The sequence below is a fragment of the Rhinoderma darwinii genome, chromosome 1 (genome assembly GCF_050947455.1).
Source record: "Rhinoderma darwinii isolate aRhiDar2 chromosome 1, aRhiDar2.hap1, whole genome shotgun sequence".
Classification (NCBI taxonomy): domain Eukaryota; kingdom Metazoa; phylum Chordata; class Amphibia; order Anura; family Rhinodermatidae; genus Rhinoderma; species Rhinoderma darwinii.
In genome coordinates, this window is record NC_134687.1 from 528,961,772 (window position 1) to 528,981,698 (window position 19,927).

At 41.0% G+C, this 19,927-nt stretch overlaps 1 protein-coding gene across 1 annotated transcript in view; it reads left to right on the forward strand.

Moving 5' to 3' along the window:
- Positions 1-19,927, forward strand: part of ST8SIA4 (ST8 alpha-N-acetyl-neuraminide alpha-2,8-sialyltransferase 4) — a 194,441-nt gene that overhangs the window by 130,875 nt on the left and 43,639 nt on the right. The window contains exon 4 of the mRNA XM_075837004.1: positions 6,335-6,628. Coding sequence (XP_075693119.1) covers positions 6,335-6,628 — 294 coding nt within the window. The remainder of the gene's footprint in view (positions 1-6,334; positions 6,629-19,927) is intronic.

A 19,927-nucleotide genomic window follows, 5' to 3' on the forward strand; every position in this document is an offset into this window, starting at 1 on the left:
GGAAATCCCCCAAAAGTGACCCCATTTGGGAATTGACCCCTCAAGGAAATTAGGGGTATAGTGAGCATTTTGACCCCACAGGTTTATTGCAGAAATTATTGGAAGTAGGCCATGAAAATTTAAAAGCTACATTTCAAAGAAAATGTAGGTTTAGCTAACTTTTTTTTCTCATTTCCACAGGGACTAAAAAAGAAAAAGCACCGCAACATTTGTAAAGCAATTTCTCCCGATTTTAAAACCATACCCCACATGTGGTCCTAAATGGCTGTTTGGACACACGGCAGGGCTTAGAAGGGAAACAGCACCATTTGGCTTTTGGAGCTCAAATTTATCAGGAATGGTTTGCGGAGGCCAGGTCGCATTTGCAAAGCCCCCGAAGGGACAAAACAGTGGAAACCTCACACAAGTGACCCCATTTTGTAAACTACACCCCTTGAGGAATTAATCTATGGGTGTAGTGAACATTTTGACCCCACAGGGGTTTTATATATTTTATTAGAATTAGGCAGTGAAAATAAAAACAATCCTTTTTCTTCAAGAAGACTCACTTTTTAGCTCAATTTTTCATTTTCTCAACAACTAAAGGAAAAAAGAACCACAAAGTTTGTAAATCAATTTCTCCTGAGTACGGCAATACCCCATATGTGGTCATAAACTGCTGCTCAGAGGGGAAGGAGCGCAATTTGGCTTTTGGAGTACAGATTTTGCTGGATTGGTTTCTAGTTGCTATGTCGCATTTGCAAAGCCCCTGTGGGACCAAAGCAGCGGAACCCCCCCCCCTCCCCCCAAAAAAAATTGACTCCATTTCATTTTGGAAACTACACCCCTCAAAATATTTACCTAGGGGTGTAGCGAGCATGTTAACCCCGCAAGTGTTTTGCAGAAATTAGTGTGCACTCGATGTTGCAGAGTGAAAATAGGATTTTTTTCCATAGATATGACAATATGTGGTGCCCAGCTTGTGCCACTGTAACAAGACAGCTATCTAATTTATTATGCTGTTTCCCGGTTTTAGAATCACCCTACATGTGGCCCTAATCTTTTGCCTGGACTATCGACAGGGCTCAGGAGTGAAAGCGTACCATGCAAAATTGAGGCCTAATTTGGTTCATAATTGCAGAGGCTCTGATGTGAAATAATAAAAGAAACCGCTGAGAAGTGACCCCATTTTGGAAACTACACCCCTCAAGGCATTTAAGGGGTGTAGTGAGCATTTTCACCCCACAGGTCTTTTCCATAAATGATTGCGCTGCGGATGGTGCAGAGTAAAATTTATATATTTTTTCCCTAGATATGCCATTTCAGTGGGAATTATGTCGTGCCCAGCTTGTGCCACTGGAGACACACACCCCAATAATTGTTAAAAGACTGCTCCTGGTTATGGTGATGCCATATATGTGGAAGTAAACTGCTGTTTGAGCACACTGTAGGGCTCAGAAGGGATGGAGCGACATTTGGCTGTTGGAGCGTGGATTTTGCTTGGTAGAAGTTTTTCTTTGGAGTTTTACCGGTATTTCCGTTTATAATGTGGGGCATATGTGAGCTGTGCAGAGTACCCCATTATACCACCTGACTATGCCCCTGATGTAAACCATAAAATCCATAAATATTTGTTACTGTGAAGCAATCCTTTATGCGCAGGTCAGTGTCGCACTGATAAATGTCCTTTCTTATCCCCCTTTTGGTCTACACTCCGCACTTTTGCAGTTAGGGGAATTTAGCTGGGAAGTGTTGTCCTGGTATAATACGGGTGCCCTTGCTTCCAGCAGATATATTTGGGCCCTACCCTTCCCAGTTCCCTAATTTTAGGGCCTTGATAAATCGCCACTTGAAAAAAATGTTCCCCTCGGGCCTGTACTTCCGCATATTTTTCTTTCCTGACTTATTGGAGCCTTAACTGATTTTATTTTTTCATAGACTTAGTAGCATGAGGGCTGTTTTTTTTTTGTGGGACGAGCTGTAGTTTTTATTGGTACTATTTTGGGTACATGCGACTTTTTGCTCAATTGTTATCTTTTTTTTTTGGGAGGCAAGGTGATTAAAAAAAAAAACTATGCCAGAATTGCTGTTTTTTCGTTTTTTTTTATACAGCGTTCACCATGCGTTATAAATTACATGTTAACTTTATTCTGCGGGCCAGTACGATTCCGGCGATACCTAATTTATAGCACTTTGTTTTACAGCTTTTTGCACAATTTAAATCAGCAATTCTGGCATTATTTTTTAGGTTTGTTTTTTTACGGTGTTCACTGCGCTGGACAAATAACATAATAATTTTATAGTTCAGGTACTTAGACGCGATGAAACCAAATATGTATTTTTTTATTTTTTTTCAATACTAAATGACTTGATAAGTGAAAGGGTGATCGTATTATATTACTTGAAACTTATTTAATTTTTTACAACTTTTATTTTGTACTTTTTTTCTAATCTACCGTAGTGCCAGACAGGAGGCCAATGTTAGGCCTCCTGTTGCCATAGTAGCCATCAGCATCCTTGCCATCACATGGCAGGCTGCTGATTTGCTACAAACCACTAAGATACAGCGATCGCTTTGGATCGCTGCATCGAAGGGGTTAATGGCAGGAATCTGAGCTAGCTCCGGTTCCTGCTGATACAGTGGGGTGTCCACTGTAATGTACAGTGGACACCCTCTGCTGACGACGCCGCCTCAGCTACTGAGCCGGAAGCTATCTTGCCGATGGTACCGGAAGCCTTTTAGGCCCCGCTGGTGAGCGGGGCATAGGCTTCTGTTGCTGGCTGACCGGGGAGGCCAGTATTAGCCCTCCGGTTACCATTGCAGCCACCGGCAACCCAGCGATCACGTTGCTGGGGTGGCGGTGGCTAAGAACTCCTCACATGCAATCTCTATGCAGAATCTGAGGGGGTTAATCGGCCGGATTGGATGCTAGCTCCGGTCCTGGCCGATACCTCAGGGTGCCAGCTGTAACATATAGCTGGCACCCGGAGGTGATGGTGCGGGCTTAGTGCGTGCTCAGGAGCTATCACCGCGACGTAATAGTACTGCGCTTTGCGGGAAGCCCTACCCGACAGCACCGTATATATGTCGGGAAGGGGTTAAGATCTAAACAAAGTACTAGTCTAAACCATCCTAATCCTTAATCTTTGCTATGCCATATGTTGGGTGCCAAATCCTTTTTGTTATAAATTTGATTTACGATAAATAGGCAAGAGCTGTCTACTACTTTTCATCATTCTCCAAATCCACATTAAAAGTGTCTGAGCTGTTGTCATGCAATTGTTTTCTTAATATTTTTGAAGAAAAATATTTTGAAGCCCCTTTTAATAACTGAGTAAAGTTACCATCCTGATTGGACATCTCTATTTCAGATTTTGCGTTATCCAGGGATTGGGAGCCCCCACTTTCAGTGGTTTTCTGTTATGGGAAAAACTACTGGGTAAGGGCTTATTCTTCTGGCAGCGCCATTGTAGGCAAAACACACCATAACATGGCATGCCTTGAACTCCGTGGTACTTGAGAGCAAAGAGACCATTCCTTTTTAATGAAGGAATTCAGGAATTGAATTGTATTAGTTTAATATTGTTCGTTTTTAATTACACCGCCTTTTTATTCTGTGTAAAGACAAATGTGACCTTTGCTACTCTTTGAACAAAGTTCATTCTCCTTAATTCTGGATGAAGTCCTGTCACAATGCAATGTTTCATAGTGGAAGATCAAGGTAAACCTATACTCTCGACCGTTTTAATTAAAAAAAAATAATTTAATTTATGATTTTGTTTTCTCTTACCTAAGCAGAGCAAAAGTTTGTTATGAAGGATGTCTATTTTGACTCACTGTTTTTTTTTTTTTGAAGGCCGAAGGGAATGATCACAGCCTAAAAAGTATGGTGAAAGTCATATAGTGCGGTCTATGCTCCTCATGTAACCCCCAATTTTCCTAATAATTTATAGATGGAGTCTTTCAAATAGCTTATCTTTGCATATTGTAAAAAATATCATGCCATTTGCATGTTCCATGCATTTTAATTAGTAATAAGGGTATGCATTTTGCAACACACTGTAAATTATCAATTAACTGTAGCACATAAGCGGCTTGATTCAATCTGTTTTAACTGCCTTTTTATGCTTAATTTATTGCGCTCAAATTTTATTACTCAATTAAGTTAAAAGTTACGAAATGTTGCAAGTTTTAAAAATTGAGATGACAAAGTCAGACCAATAGATTAACTGTTAAAAAGGTTTAGTCATTATAAGGGAATAGTTTAGACTGCAGACCGTACCTTTCATGATTGTAGTAAATACTAAACACATGTTAAGAAATGCAGGCATTTAGATCAATGAAAAGACACAAGTTTGATACATTATGGCCAAAGAGCCAATGGTCACCGCCAAATTACTATGTTTTTTTTTATGATCGAACTATATGTAGTGTCAACGGTTTAATAGATTACTAAACTGTTCCCCAACAAAATACTTTATGCATTAGCTCTCTAAGGCCCTTTTCAGTTTTTTTGCAGGCAGAAAAATAGATTTTGACTTGCCTGCACCCTTTGCTGCGAAAACCGCTTTCTCTGCCTCGCATTGATGTGAATGAGAGGTCAGACGGAAACGCCCAAAGAAAGGGCATGACGCTGCTTTTTTCCGCTCGCGAGAAAAAAACACCTCCACCTCCCATTCAAATCAATGGTAGGCGTTTTTTTGGACATTTTCGGGTGCGGTTTGTGTAAAAAAAAAAAAAACGTGACACCTTGAACCGGACCTCACGCCTTCGCCTGTGGGCTTTTTTGAATAGTCATTCATGCACTTTCTTTTGGCAATTTACCTTGTTTAATATATACTGGCTACTTTACTGCCTTGATTCTATGATCTAATAGCGTTGTAACCTCTAATAGGCCGTAGGAGAGGAATGGCGCCCCCTGCACAGTTGGTATTTCACATAATAGAAAAAAGTTTGCAAGATCTGACACAAGATCATTCTTAGGAAGGACGCTTGTGCATTTTGACTTTAAGCGTTCTTTATCACTAAGGTTCCTGTGTTGGACTTCTAAATTTAAAACAACTGGGGGGAGGGGAAGGAAGAGGTAGGAAGGAACACATGGGTCTATGGGAGAAAAAACACCTAATTAAACCCTGTTACCTAAATCCTCCTAATTTGTTCTAAGTACTTCATTATATTCCCTATCTGGCAGATATAAACACATAAGGTTCAGCCGTTTTGGGATGCTATATTAAGCATGACCAGACAAGAAATGTTATTTGCTCTTGTTTCTTTAAACCTATTCCATACCTCCCAACTTTCAAGCATTGCAGAGCGGGACAACTCGCAACATAGTGTTTTGTTTTTTTCCCTGTTAAGCCACGATTCTAACATTGCCCATACACACTCTGTTAAACCCACAGTATTATGCTCCCATAGTGCCTCCCACGCAGTATAATGCCCTTATGGGGCCTCCCACGGAGTATAATGCCCTTATGGGGCCTCCCACGCCGCTTAAAGCCAGCACAGATGCCCACACAGCCTAATAGCTGCCCCATACAGTGTGCCCCCACAGCTATCCCATACAGTATAGTCCCCAAAGTGCCTAATAAAAAAAAAAAGTACTTACCTAGCCCCGTTCCCACGACAAGTAAAGGAAATCCCTCTTCTCCTCTGCTCTGTACTGAGCGGCTTGGCGCAGACAGGCGCAATGACACTACGTTGTGCTTCTCTGGGCCAAGTGGCTCATGGCCACTTCACCCAGTGAATGCTGGAGCAGGGAATTGATGGTTCCTTGCTTCAGCATTGGATTCAGCTGGATCTGCACCCTGAGGGGTTAAAGGCATGTCTACTACTCCCTATTTATTCACATATTTTCATAGTGAGGTTGTCCGTTAGTACGGTTGAAAAAAGACATGTCTATCAAGTTCAACCAAGGGATGGAAGAAACTATAGAACTTTTGTTTTATCCCTATTGATCCAGAAGGTTTAAAAAAACAAAAGAAAAAAAAAACAATCTGGACTCTCTCAAGCTCACGTAGGTGCCGTTTATAAACACGTGGCGCGTGTTCAATATATGATTTGGTTACCAATTGTAAGAGTGGCCAAATGTCAAGATAATCGATCATAGAAGACAGCTGTCACTACATATGCAAGCTTCTCTACACTTGACCGAAACTTCTTGTTCAGTACTGGCACCAAAAGTGCCCAAACATCTTGGCATTGGTGCCGTTATGCAGGTATTAAGCTAAATCACCTGAGTCACAAGCAGACAGGCATGGGAATTGTTTTGCTTTCTCTATTCTTTTTAAATAACATAGCAAATTTGTTCTTTGTACAATGGCATGTTCATACTTGTCGTATCTTTATTCATAGGTGCAATTTAGCTCCTGTAGTTGAATTTGCTGCTGATGTTGGAACCAAATCAGATTTCATTACCATGAACCCGTCTGTGGTACAAAGAGCGTTTGGAGGATTTCGCAATGAGAGTGACCGGGCAAAATTTGTTCATAGACTCTCCATGCTTAATGACAGCGTTCTCTGGATACCAGCTTTTATGGTCAAAGGTGGAGAGAAGCATGTCGAATGGGTTAATGCTTTAATTCTTAAGAACAAACTCCGAGTGCGAACTGCCTATCCGTCTCTAAGGCTCATTCACGCTGTCAGAGGGTAAGTACCTGAAAATGACTAGTCACTCCTGTGACAATTGATTTCTTAAGTAAATTTTTATCTAAAAGAATGATTTATGGAAAGACTTGAAAAAGAACAAAGAACTTGACTAGTGATGTGTGTTCATTTTGTAGTATAACTTTACATTTGTGAACAATGCTATATAATTTATGTTGAAAGCATGAACCCATGCTATAAAGGAATATTATACTGTGCATTAGCGTTTAACCTTTTGTTGCACTTCCAGTTTTGCGTAGAAAGATGACCATAATGGGAAAGATTTAAATATTTTAAGTTGTATTTCAACAAAGGATGAATAATTATTCTCTGTGGTACATCACAGCGTGCAAGACTGAACAACTATTCATTACGTCTCGAAGAAATGTGTGAGACTAAGTTAGTAGACAGTGGAAAACCTATACGCATTGCTTTAAGGTCATGTGACATTGTGTCCTTCATTTTTAACATTTTTCCTCAGTTTTCAGATGTCCCTTTTCCTTCACCACAATGTGTTTGATATATTACACCTATAAAGTACATAAATGCAGCCTTAGATACACGGCTAGCCTAAAACAATGTAACATTGAAATAGCAGCACAAACTGTAGACTAGGACTGAATTGCTTATCTTTCAGCTACTAACCATCTGAGCAGGCAGTGTTTTGTATGCTTTACAACCCGCAAGTATAGTGGTGTAGTCCTCTTTTAACACCATTTTACCAGTTTAGCTATCGAATAGTTAATACATAACAATACCTATATCTTATATAGTTCAAAGCTGCATTCACAATTTCACAAGCTTCAGAGCTAAAATCTTCCAGCATTCCTCGCTGGACAGGGATGTAATATTGCCACTTTACAAATCATTAGTGAGGCCTCATCTAGAATATGCAGTTCAGTTCTGGGCTCCAGTTCATAGAAAGGATGCCCTGGAGTTGGAAAAAATACAAAGAAGAGCACCAAAGCTAATAAGGGGCATGGAGAATTTAAGTTATGAGGAAAGATTAAAAGAATTAAACCTATTTAGCCTTGAAAAGAGATGACTAAGGGGGGACATGATTAATGTGTATAAATATGAATGGCACATACAAAAAATATGGTGAAATGTAAAATCCCCTCAAAGGACAAGGGTGCACTCCCTCCATCTGGAGAAAAAAAAGTTTCAATCTCCAGAGGTGACAAGCCTTCTTTACTGTGAGAACTGGGAATCTATGGAATAGTCACCGCAGGAGCTGGTCACAGCAGGGACAGTAGATGGCTTTAAAAAAGGAATAGATTTCCTTGAACTAAAAATATATCAGTTCCTATGTCAATGTATATAATTAGTTTTGTTTTGTTTTTTTAACCGTACTAGCTATGTAACTATGTAATGTCCGTACGGAGCTTGCTCTAGTGATCTGTTTTCTGGGAGGTATCCACTATACACCAGGCCCTGTACTAAATTTAATCTGACATAGAAAAAAAAAAAAACTTCCGCATTATAGGATTGGAATAAAGCTTTAAATCATGACAAGCTTGTTGACTGTTTTCAATATCAAAAAGCAGAAGTGTGTATGTCCTCAGGATCCGCACAAAATAAGCAATACGAAATCTTTACAAAGTAACTTTTTTACGAAGATTACTTAACTGTAAGGCCTAATGCACACAACCGTAGCGATCTTGCGTTCTGCTTTAGGACTGTTGTATTTGTGGTAAATTTGTCTGCAAAAAAACCTTCCGTAGTGCCGTCTGTGTGTGTTATATGTATTCAAGGATCTGCAAAAAAAAGGCAGGAGTTTATCCCAGTGCCCTGAGTAGGACACATGAATTCCCTGGTGTCACTTGGTAACACATTCGCGATTGCAGACGGCAACCCGTATGCCGGCGGCAATTTTCACAGTCCCATAGACTTCTATGGACGAGTCCGTACTAAAACAAAAATGTCCTGAGTTTTTGCAACCCAGAATAGCAGCCCCCACACGGATCCTTTAACATTGTGGTCGTGTCCATGGGGCCGTATAAAGGAATGAGGCCTAAAATGTTTCAAGGTAGACATACACTATAAGAATAGGCTTGTCCTGTATGCCAAGGGATGTCCTATTAGACTTTCTATTACAGACTGATAATCAGATGTAAAAGATGCAGGTCTGATATTGTGTTTATTTTTGTTTTGCATACACCTGGACTGACCACAATTTATGGAGTTAGTGGTTTGCCCAACTTTTAACTCTAATGTGTAAATGGGAGGGGTAGACTGGTTGGTTTGATAAGCTATCTGCCAAATCTCATGCATTTTTAAACTTGATAACACCAACTGAAAACCCTATCATGCCCTAAACTATTCAACAATCAAGAACTCAATGAATTGTGAAGTGTTTTTACATTGATGTAAGAAAACCTGTAGATAACCGATTCTTTATTATTTTAACTGAAATATATTTGAAGTGCCCTAACAAATTTGCCCTCATCGATATCACCCTTTTATCGCACTTTGTTACACTGGATGATTTTTAAATATGAAGGCGTTTTCTGGTTTTATATAAAGAAAGCTTAATCACTATATAAATTACAGGTTTTATACAGCTTTCTAATGTATTTTGTGTTTCAATTTCCCACAATTTTTAAGAAATTAGCTTGTCGGTGAAGAGACAAATTTTACCAGCAGGTTGGCATAAAATTATATTCCACCACTTTATCTCTGCACTAGTTTTTAGACTGTGCTCACCTAGTTTTTTGTTTTTAATTGGGAGCATTTTTTTGATTTGCCACCCCCCTCCAAAGATGCATAAAACTGAGATGTGAACGTAGTCTTGTAAAGCTCAGCCATAGTCATCAGTGAATTTCATTGTATGTAAAATACATTGCTAATGTTCTTGTTCCCGATTCTGATTGTGGCAGTGAACTGTTAAGATTTGAATTTAATATTTCCTTCAGTGGATTCTTGGCCAGAACTAGTCTGTCTCTGCCAGCTGCTCTTTCTGATACCATAATACTGTACAAGTCATCGGGGGAGTACTTGGCATTGCTACTGAACTTAGGTACAGCAATATTGAAATGCTTGCATTCCTTCACTTCTACATGCAGAAGAATTTAGCATATTTGGCCTAGGTGTCTATTTGACCTTCTCTGTTAACTGTTGGTCCTTCAAAGCGGAACGAGGTAGATCTACTGAAGTCAAAACTAGTGAAATGCAGTAGCCTTAAATGGGAAGTACATGGAAATAAAAGTCCTTTTTCATTTCTTTAGGTGTTTTCCAGTTCTTTAGAAAAAACAATTCCTATCCCCATATTTTTTTTTCCTGTAGGTGTTGGCTGAATCTCTAGCCAGTGACTTCACGCATATGAATTTTATTATTTTTAGCTGGAACATCTCTTCTCAGTGTCTCGCACCTTCAGCCCAAAATTTGATTTAGTATCTTAGAGCTACTGTATTCTGTTGGATTTTCAGTTGACTTTTATTTGGAACTCTACTTGCATGAATGCTGGAATGTCTGAAACTTTACGCTTTTTTTTTATTTGGCATCATAAGATGCAAATCACTTTTGTTTGTTACTGCTGGGAAGAAACAAGGATTAGTTTGCCTAAAACAAAAAAGCTAGAAGTATAAAATATTTTTTTTTTTTAAAAAGGACGGTGCTCCTCTAATGTGATACATAAAAACGTGCCAAAAAATGCTTACCTATTCTGATTGTGTATCTATATTGGCACAACTGAATATTTAGGTATGTAAATATGCATTGCTTTCCATGGCTGCAAGCTCAGTCTGCCAGGTTCGTGGATCCCTCTTCTATATTTAAACCGTGATAATATCCGAGAAGAAGAATAACTGCCTTTCCCTGGAGCGCTGCTGTGCTTAGACCAGAACCACTTGTATGCCAATTAGATTATTTTCAAAGGTATTTTCATTGTTCACACAGTACAATGCTACACGTTTCAACCTGCCTGTACTAGCCTGATGAAGACCCTGGTTTTATTAAAAAATATATATATATTCCTTTAAGTTGGACATGACCTTTTTAAGTCACTAAATTTAGCACATTTACTACTAATAGGGACTTGTTCGTTTTTTTGTTTTCTTTTGGTTAGTGGGAAGGGAACTTTCATTTGTTAATGTTTTTTAACTTCCTCTTCTGAAATGTTGAAGAATGTAATTCCATTTTTTGGTAACAAGAAGAAGAAATGGCTTTAAAGAGCACGTATGTGGGGATGTATACATATTCAGACTCCTTTTTTAAGAGTTGTTTGTGGTGATGGTAGATTTTTCAGCACACCGTTGATCTTTATTAGCAGAGTTCAGAGATCTTTCTCTTCAAGACCAGTATACTAGAGACATGTTTGCCCTCTAGGACAATCAATGAGGGTTGGCAAAAATAAAATACAGGCAATCCTGTTCTATAACATTAATTACACTAGTTAAAGAGGTTATCCGGGACATTAAACCATTCAATCCATCTTCAGATTTTTTTTAAAGTAAAAAACTCAGCTACTCAGTACCTCCTGAGGCCCTGTTGTCCAGCTCCAGCGCGGAGGCCCCATTGTCCACCTCTCCAGTCTTGAAAGCTTCTGTAGCAGTCATGCGCTGTTCATCTGAAACATGCCGCTGCAGCCAATAGCTGGTCTCAGCAGTTACATGCCATTCGTGGCAGGTTGACAGCTGAACCCAGCTATTTGACATCAAGTGACTTATGAAAGGTGCATAACTGCTGCAGGAGTGGCGGAGAGCGGAGCCTCCATACTGGAACGGTGGGCACTTTAGGTTGTTAGTATCTGCTGGTTTATCTCTTTATATCATCCCCTGCTGCAAAATACTTAAGCAGGTAAAGTGGCTTTACGGGAATTTTGACGACTGGCTTACGATCGAGATCCTTAAAACCCACGCCATAGTGTACCTATGGTGCGTGCTTTAGCTAGCTGCCCTAGCGATCAGATTGCTGAATTTCGGGTGCCCAGTAGTCTGAAAGCTGGGGACCCTGGGGAGAAGACCGAAGCATATCCACCACGTTTGTCTTCTGTTCTCGCATTGAGCAATGTGTATGTGAGTTCTTCTTTCCTCAACTGGGTTACTACAGGCTTAGGTAAATGGCAAACAGTCCAGTACTGGCCGAAAGTTTTGAGACTGATGCAAATTTTGGTTTTCACAAAGTTTGCTGCTTCAGTATTTTTAGAGTTTATTTTTTTGTCTGTTTACTAAAGTACAATTCTAAGCATTTCATAAGTTTTTAAACTTTTATTGACAAATACATCAAGTTTATGCAAAGACTCAATATTTAAAGTATTGACCCTTCTTTTTCAACACTTCTGCAATTCGACCTGGCATGTTGGATATTGACTTCTGGGCCAAATCCTGACTGATGGCAGCCCATTCTTGCCTAATCAGTTCTTGGAGTTTATCGGAATATGTGTTTTTGTTTGTCCACTTGCTTTTTGGGGATTGACCACAGGTTCTCAATGGGATTGAGATCTGAGGAGTTTCCTGGCCATGGGCCCAAAATGTCAACCGATCCACTTAGTTATCACTTTTTTTCCTTGTGACATGGTGCTTAGTCACGCTGGAAAAAGCATTGTTAAACACCAAATTGCCCCTGCATCTTTGGGAGTTTTCCTTGGAGGATCATTCTTTATTTATGGAAGGGTTCTTAGGTAAAATTGTGAGTGAGTTCACTCCCTTGGATGAAAAGCAAGATTCATTTACTGTTGGCATGACTCAGGATTCATGGTAGCGCTCACCTATTATTCTCCAGACAATCATTCTTCCAGACAGTGGCGATTAAGTAGACCATAGACCCTGGGCTGTTACCCAAACTTGAGTCCCCCTTCTGCACAGTGGTTCGGTGAACAAAACATTGGCTAGGAAACTCCCCAGATCTCAATCCCATTGAGAACCGCCCTGCCCATGCCGTAACTATTCTCTCCTTTACTATCAAATATTCACTGCCTCCGCAGCTCATGCCTACGTATCAGACATACAGAAATCTACATGTCATTAACCCCTTGCGTACCTTCGACGTAATAGTACGTCGCTGGCCCCTTATTCCAGCGTACCTTCGACGTACTATTACGGCGCAGGAATAAACTGTCACTATGTGAAATCACATAGTGACAGAACAGCGGCGGCAGCTGTCATTGACAGCTAACCGTCTCTGCTACCGGCCTGGGGACCAATTAGCAGTCCCCAATGCCGGCGATTGCTGTGATTGGTCAGTCTCTGAAGACTGACCAATCACAGCCGTCTGTGACGTCGTCTGCAGGAGAAAGCTCCTGTCACTTTCTCTGATCTCCTCACTTCTGTGAGATACGTGAGGAGATCAGAGAAAGCGGTGTAAAAAAAAACAACACTATTTTTATTAACCCCTTCCCGAAAATGGGCGTATAGTAACGCCCTGAGGATGAAGCGGGCACAGGAGCTGTGCTCGCTCCATCTTCATCGGATGTCGGCTGTAATATACAGCCGACATCCCTCTGCAACTACAGCGATCACTGTCCTCTCCGATCGCTGTAGTTTAACCCCTTAAATGCCGCTGTCAATAGCGACAGCGGCATTTAAGTGATTGATACAGAGGGAGGGGCTCCCTCTGCACCCCATTGCCCCCCCCCCGCGAAAAATTGCGGGGTTCTGATGGTTGCAATGGCAACCAGGAAGCCTAGCAACGGCTTCTTGGTTGCCAGGTACGGGAGCCTATTAGGTCCTGCCCAAGGCAGGACGTAATAGGCTCAACTGTCAGTTGTAAAGTGACAGTTACAATACACTGCACTACATCAGTACATACAGAAGTAGTGCAGTGTATTGTGCAGGGGATCAGAAGATCAGATCTTCCAGTCCCCTAGTATGTGTAAAATAAAAAGTGAAAAAAAAGTTTTAGATAAATAAATAAATACAAGTTTACCGTAATAAAAACAATAATCGCCTTGTTTCCCTGATCAAGCAATTTATAATTAGAAAAAAAATGAAAAAAAAGACAAAAACTAGACATAATAGGTATCGCCGCGTTCGTATCGGCCTGACCTAAAAAAATATCATATTATTGATCCCGCACGGTGAACACCGTAAAAAAAAATACATAAAAAACAATGGCAGAATTTTCCTTTTTTGGTCACGTTGTTTCCAAAAAAATGGAATAAAAAGTGATCAAAAAGTCGCGCGTAGCCAAACATGGTACCAATAAAAACGACAGTGTGTCACGCAAAAAATGTATGTACTCCGCACAGGTTACATATGCCCCCACATTATAAACTGAAACACCAGTAAAACACTAAACAAAACTACTACCAAGCAAAATCTGCGCTCCAAAAGCCAAATGGCGCTCCTTCTGGGCCTGGCAGTGTGCCCAAACAGCGGTTTATGACCACATATGGGGTATTACCGTACTCTGGAGAACCGCTTAACAATTTATGGGGCGTATGTCTCCAGTGGTACAAGCTGGGCCCAACGCATTGAAATGGAAAATTTTCAATCTGCAACATCCACTGTGCACTAATTTCTGCAAAATCTTTGGGGGTCAAAATGCTCACTACACTTCTAGATGAATTCCTTGAGGGGTGTAGTTTCCTAAATGGGGTCACTTCTCGGGAGTTTTTACTGTACTGGTACCTCAGCGCAATGCAACATGGCGTCAAAAACAAATTTTGTAAAATCTCCACTCCAAAAACGAAATTGCACTTTTTCCGTTTAGACCCTTGCCGTATGTCCAAATAGCCGTTTACAACCACATATGGGGTATTTCCGTAATCAGGAGAAATTGTGTAACACATTTTGGGGTGTCTTTTCTCCTGTATTCCTTGTGGAAATGAAAAATTCTGAGCTAAATCTACAGGTTATTGGAAAAAAAAAATGTTTTCATTTTCACGGACCAATTCTAATAAAATCTATAAAACGCCTGAGGGCTCAAAATGCTCACTACACCTCTAATTTAATTCTTTCAGGGGTATAGTCTCCAAATTGGGATCACATCTGGGGAATTTCTACTGTACTGGTACTTCAGGGACTCGGCAAATGCGACATGGCCCCCAGAAACCAATTCAGCAAAATCTGAGCTGCAAAATCCAAATGGTGCTCCGTCCCTTCTGAGCCCTGCCATGGGTCCAAACAGCAGTTTATTACCACATAATGGGGTATTTCCGTAATCAGGAGAAATTGCTTTACAAATGTTGAGGTGCTTTTTCTCCTTTATTCCTTATAAAAATTAGAAAATTCTGTGTTTTTTCCAAAAAAAAGTCTCTTTTCATCTTCACAGACTAATTCCAATAAATTCAGCAAAAAACCTGTGGGGTCAAAATGATAACTATACCACTAGAAAAATTCTTTGAGGGGTATAGTTTCCAAAATGGGGTCACTTTTGGGGGGATTCCACTGTTTAGGTCCCTCCAGGGCGTTGCAAACGTGACACGGCACTGAAAACCATTCCAGTAAAATCAGAGCTCCAAAATCCAAATGGGTGTCCTTCCCTTCTGAGCCCTGCTGTGGGTCCAAACAGCAGTTTATTACCACATATGGGGTATTTCCGTAATCGCGAGAAATTGCTTTACAAATGTTGGGGTGCTTTCTCTCCTTTATTTCTTGCAAAAATTAGAAATTTTTACGTTTTTCCAGAAAAAAAGTAGATTTTCATTTTCACAGACTAACTCCAGAAAATATAGCAAAATACCTGTGGGGTCAAAATGCTAACTATACCCCTAGATAAATTCCCTGAGGGGTGTAGTTTAAAAAATGGGGGTCACTTTTGGGGGTTTCCACTGTTTTGGCACCACAAGACCTCTTCAAACCTGACATGGTGCCTAAAATATATTCTGAAAAAAGGAGGCCCCAAAATCCAAGAGGTGCTCCTTTGCTTCTGAGGCCTGTGTTTCAGTCCATTAGCGCACTAGGGCCACATGTGGGATATTTCTAAAAACTGCAGAATCTGGCCAATAAATATTGAGTTGCGTTTCTCAGGTAAAACCTTCTGTGGTACAGATGAAAATGTATTACATATGAATTTTGTAAAAAAAAATGAAAATTGTAAAATTCACCTCTACTTTCCTTCAATTCCTGTAAAACGCCTAAAGGGTTGAAACACTTTCTGAATGCTGTTTTGGATACTTTGAGGGGTGCAGTTTTCAAAATGGGGTGTTTTATGGGGGTTTCTAATATATAGGGCACTCAAAACCACTTCAGAACTAAACTCGTCCCTGAAAAAATCGCTTTTTGAAATTTTCTTAAAAATATGAGAAATTGCTGCTAAAGTTCTAAGCCTTGTAACGTCCTCGAAAAATAAAAGGATGTTCAAAAAACGATGCAAACATAAAGTAGACATATGGGAGATGTTAATTGGTAACTATTTTGTGTGGTATTACCATCTGTTTTACAAGCAGATGCATTAAAAATTGGAAAAATCATAATTTCTTCATATTTTCGCTAAATGTTGGTGTTTTTCACAAATAAGCAATGAATTTATCGACCAAATTTTTGCACTAAACTAAAGTACAATATGTCACGAGAAAACAATCTCAGAATCAATTGGATAGGTAAAAGCATTCCGGAGTTATTACCACATAAAGTGATACATGTCAGATTTGAAAAAATGGGTCTGGTCCTCAAGGCCAAAATGAGCTGGGTACTCAAGGGGTTAACACTCCGCAATTCATAGACAGTGTACAGTAATCATTGTCCCCTATCTCTTTCGTCTCCTGTCCCAATCTGGCCGCCAAACATTACAATAGCACTCTCAAAAATGCATTGGATGAAGCTGCCCACCTTACACTCCGAGCCACCCGACAAAGACTATGACAACCCTGGCACAAGCCTCCATCCTGCTTTCTTCAGCAGTTCTCGAGATGTGCCAAACGTCTGTGGAGAAAATCGCATTTGGCTGCAGATTACCTCCATTACAAATTTATGCTCAAAACTTACAACTCTGCCCTTCACAGAGCCACACAAGTCTATTTCATCTCTCTCATCTCCACACTATCTAATAATCCAAAACGCCTCTGCACTTTAAGACTAAGTAGGGAGTGAAAAGTATCACACCGATCACAGATCTCAGTGCTGAAGACATGGCCACTTATTTTAAAGTTAAAATTGACAACATCCGGGATGATCTCGCATTCCCCTAGTATCATCGATCCCCATCCCTCCTGCACTCCCTCTTCTACTTCTGTTATTGGGTCACATGTTGAAAGTGAAGTAGTCTCTAGGCTCCTCTCCTTCTCGTCCCAATACTTGTCCTAGTGACCCTATCTCCTCACACATCCTCCAGTCTCTCTCCCCAGCTGTCACTAGTCACCTGACTAAAATATTTAACCTCTGTCTTCCTGTATCTTCCCCTCTTTTAAACATGCCATTATAAACCCATTGCTGAAAAAAACAACTCTTGACCCAACCAGCGCTGCTAACTACCGACCGGTCTCTAATCTCCCCTTCCTCACCAAACTCCTGGAACGCTTGGTCTACTCTCGCCTTATCCGCTATCTCTCTGCTAACTCCATTCTAAGCCCCTTACAATCTGGTTTCCGCATTCTACACTCCACAGACTGCGCTTACTAAAGTCTCAAATGATCTCTTGGCGGCTAAATTGGACGGTAAATACTCTCTCCTGATTCTTCTGGATCTCTCTGCTGCCTTTGACACTGTAGACCACAAACTCCTACTTAACATGCTCCACTCTATTGGTGTTAAAGACACAGCTCTCTCTCTCGGTTTTCTTCCTATCTCTGACCGCTCATTCAGTGTAATTTGCTGGTTCTACTTTTCCTCTTCCACTTGCTATCGGGGTTCCTCCGGTATCAGTCATAGGTCTGCTCCTCTCTTCTGTCTACACAGCCCCTATTGGATAAACAGCAGATTTGGCTTCCAGTACCATCTCTACGCTGATAACACCCAATTATATGCCTCTTCCCATGACATCACCCCTGCTCTAATACAAAACACCAGTGATTGTCTTTCCGCTGTCTCGAACATCATGTCCTCTCTCTATCTGAAACTGAATCTTTCTAAAACTGAGCTCCTTGTGTTCCCACCATCTACTAACCTACCTAAACCTGATGTCTCCATCTCAGTGTGTGGCAATACCATAACTCCTAGGCAGCATGCCCGCTGTCTCAGGGTTATTTTTGACTCTGATCATACCTTTTATTCCTCCCATTCAATCACTTTCACGCTCCTGTCATTTTCTGCTCAAAAACATCTCCAGAATCCGCCCTTTTCTTAATGAGGAAACCGCCAAATCTCTCGTTGCTCTGACTCACTCTGGTCTTGACTACTGTAACTCATTAGTCGGTCTTCCGCTCACTAAATTATCCCCTCTCCAATCTATCCTCAATGCAGCAGCCAGGCTCATCTTTCTGACCAACCGCTACACCAACGCCTCTACCCTGTGCCAATAACTACACTGGTTGCCCATCCCCTTCAGAATTAAATTCAAACTTCTTACACTCCACCACAAAACTCTCCACAGTGCTGCACCTCCTTACGTCTCCTCTCTCACCTGCTTACTCGTGCTCTTCGTTCTGCCAACGACCTTAGATTAAAATCCTCCATAAGCCGAACCTCCCACTCTAGTCTCCAAGATTTTTCTCTTGCTGCACCAGTACTCTGGAATGCGCTACCACAGACAATCCGATTAATTCCCAATACACACGATTTTAAACGTGCCCTGAAAACACCTTTTTGGACAGGCCTATAACATTCCCTAATCTGACTCCTTGTCTTGGCCCCATTAGTTATCAGAATTAGATTCCCTCAACTCCTTGCACCCTAATGCACTTCATGTCCGTCATACTCTGATACTGGATGGTGACTGGCTCATGCAGCTTTGTGTGTACCACCCCATGTGTATAAAAGATGGTTGGTCCACTTTTGTCTCCCTTATTTCCTCATAGATTGTAAACTCTTGCAAGCAGGGTCCTCAATCCTCCTGTTTGAATTGTAAATTAGCTTTGTCTGATATGGTCTATGTTCCCTCTAACTTGTAATGTGCTGCATAATATGTTGGCACTATATAAATAAAGATTATTATTTATAATAATAATTTATGCAAGTATTAACTAATGGGTGTTGTCAAAGGGCTGTATCCTTACATACGGACTGTCTCCAACCATCGCTGACCGTATCACACTATGAAGGGACACATCCTCCTGGCAAGGGGAATTGTCGATCAGTCCTGGACTGCACAAAGACTTTTTGTGAAATACATGGATTTCCTATAATAAACATGTCCGAGGTGACAGATTCTCTATAAATCTCGTGACTCACAGGTGACTATTTCTCAGATTCTAGTAGTTTTTTGTTTTTTTCATCTTTAATTCTCCATCCGGTCCAGAGTTCATGACGACTTCTCCACCGGCCATGACCTATTTCTGCAGAATTTGTCACTCCGATGTCTTCGGCTCCTCACCTTTTCCAACTTTTCCACACCTATAAACGAAAATAAAATTATCATGGTGCCACACACTGTGCCATTAAATATAATGGCACCATGCACTGTGCCCCTGAATAAAATAATACCAAACACTGTGCCCCTCCCATATAATACCATACTGTACCCCTGAATATTGTCAAACACTGTAAAGTAATGCAACACATACACATTGCCCCTGTACATAGTGCCACACACAGCCCCCTATACATAGTGCCACATAGTCCCCTGTAGATGGCACCACATACAGCCCTCTTTAGATAGTCACACCCCCCTGTAGATATCGCACATCACCTTATAGCTAGCACCACACACATTCCTCGTAGTTACACGCAGCCCCTTATAGATGGCACCACACAGCACCCCCTGTGGAGAGCGCCACACAGCACCCAAGTGAATGTGGCTGCTACTAGCCCCGGGGCCCCACCGGTGCTAGCGACGCCACCGAGCATGAGGGGGTACATGCGAACCGCCATAATCCGCCACTGCGTCCATATGTCCCAAATACTGGAAGGGGGCTTAATCAGAGAAAATAACTTTACCCCAGTCCTCTGCAGTCCAACCCCTCTACTTCCTGCAGAATGTCAGTCTGTCCTTGATGATTTTCTTGGAGAGAAGTGGCTTCTTTACTGCCCTTGACACCAGGCCAGCCTCCAAAAGCATTTGCCTCACTGTGCGTGCAGATGCACTGACACCTGCCTTTTGCCATTCCTGAGCAAGCTCTGCACTGGTGTTGAACCGATACTGTAGCTGAATCCTCTTTAGTAGATGGCCCTGGCACTTGCTGGACTTTCTTGGGCAACCTGAAGCCCTCCTCACAGCAATTGAACCTTTCTCCTTAAAGTTCTTGATCTGATAAATTGTTGAATTAGGAGCAATTTAACAAGTTGCAATGTCCTTGCCTGTAAAGCCCTTTTGATGCAAAGCAATGGT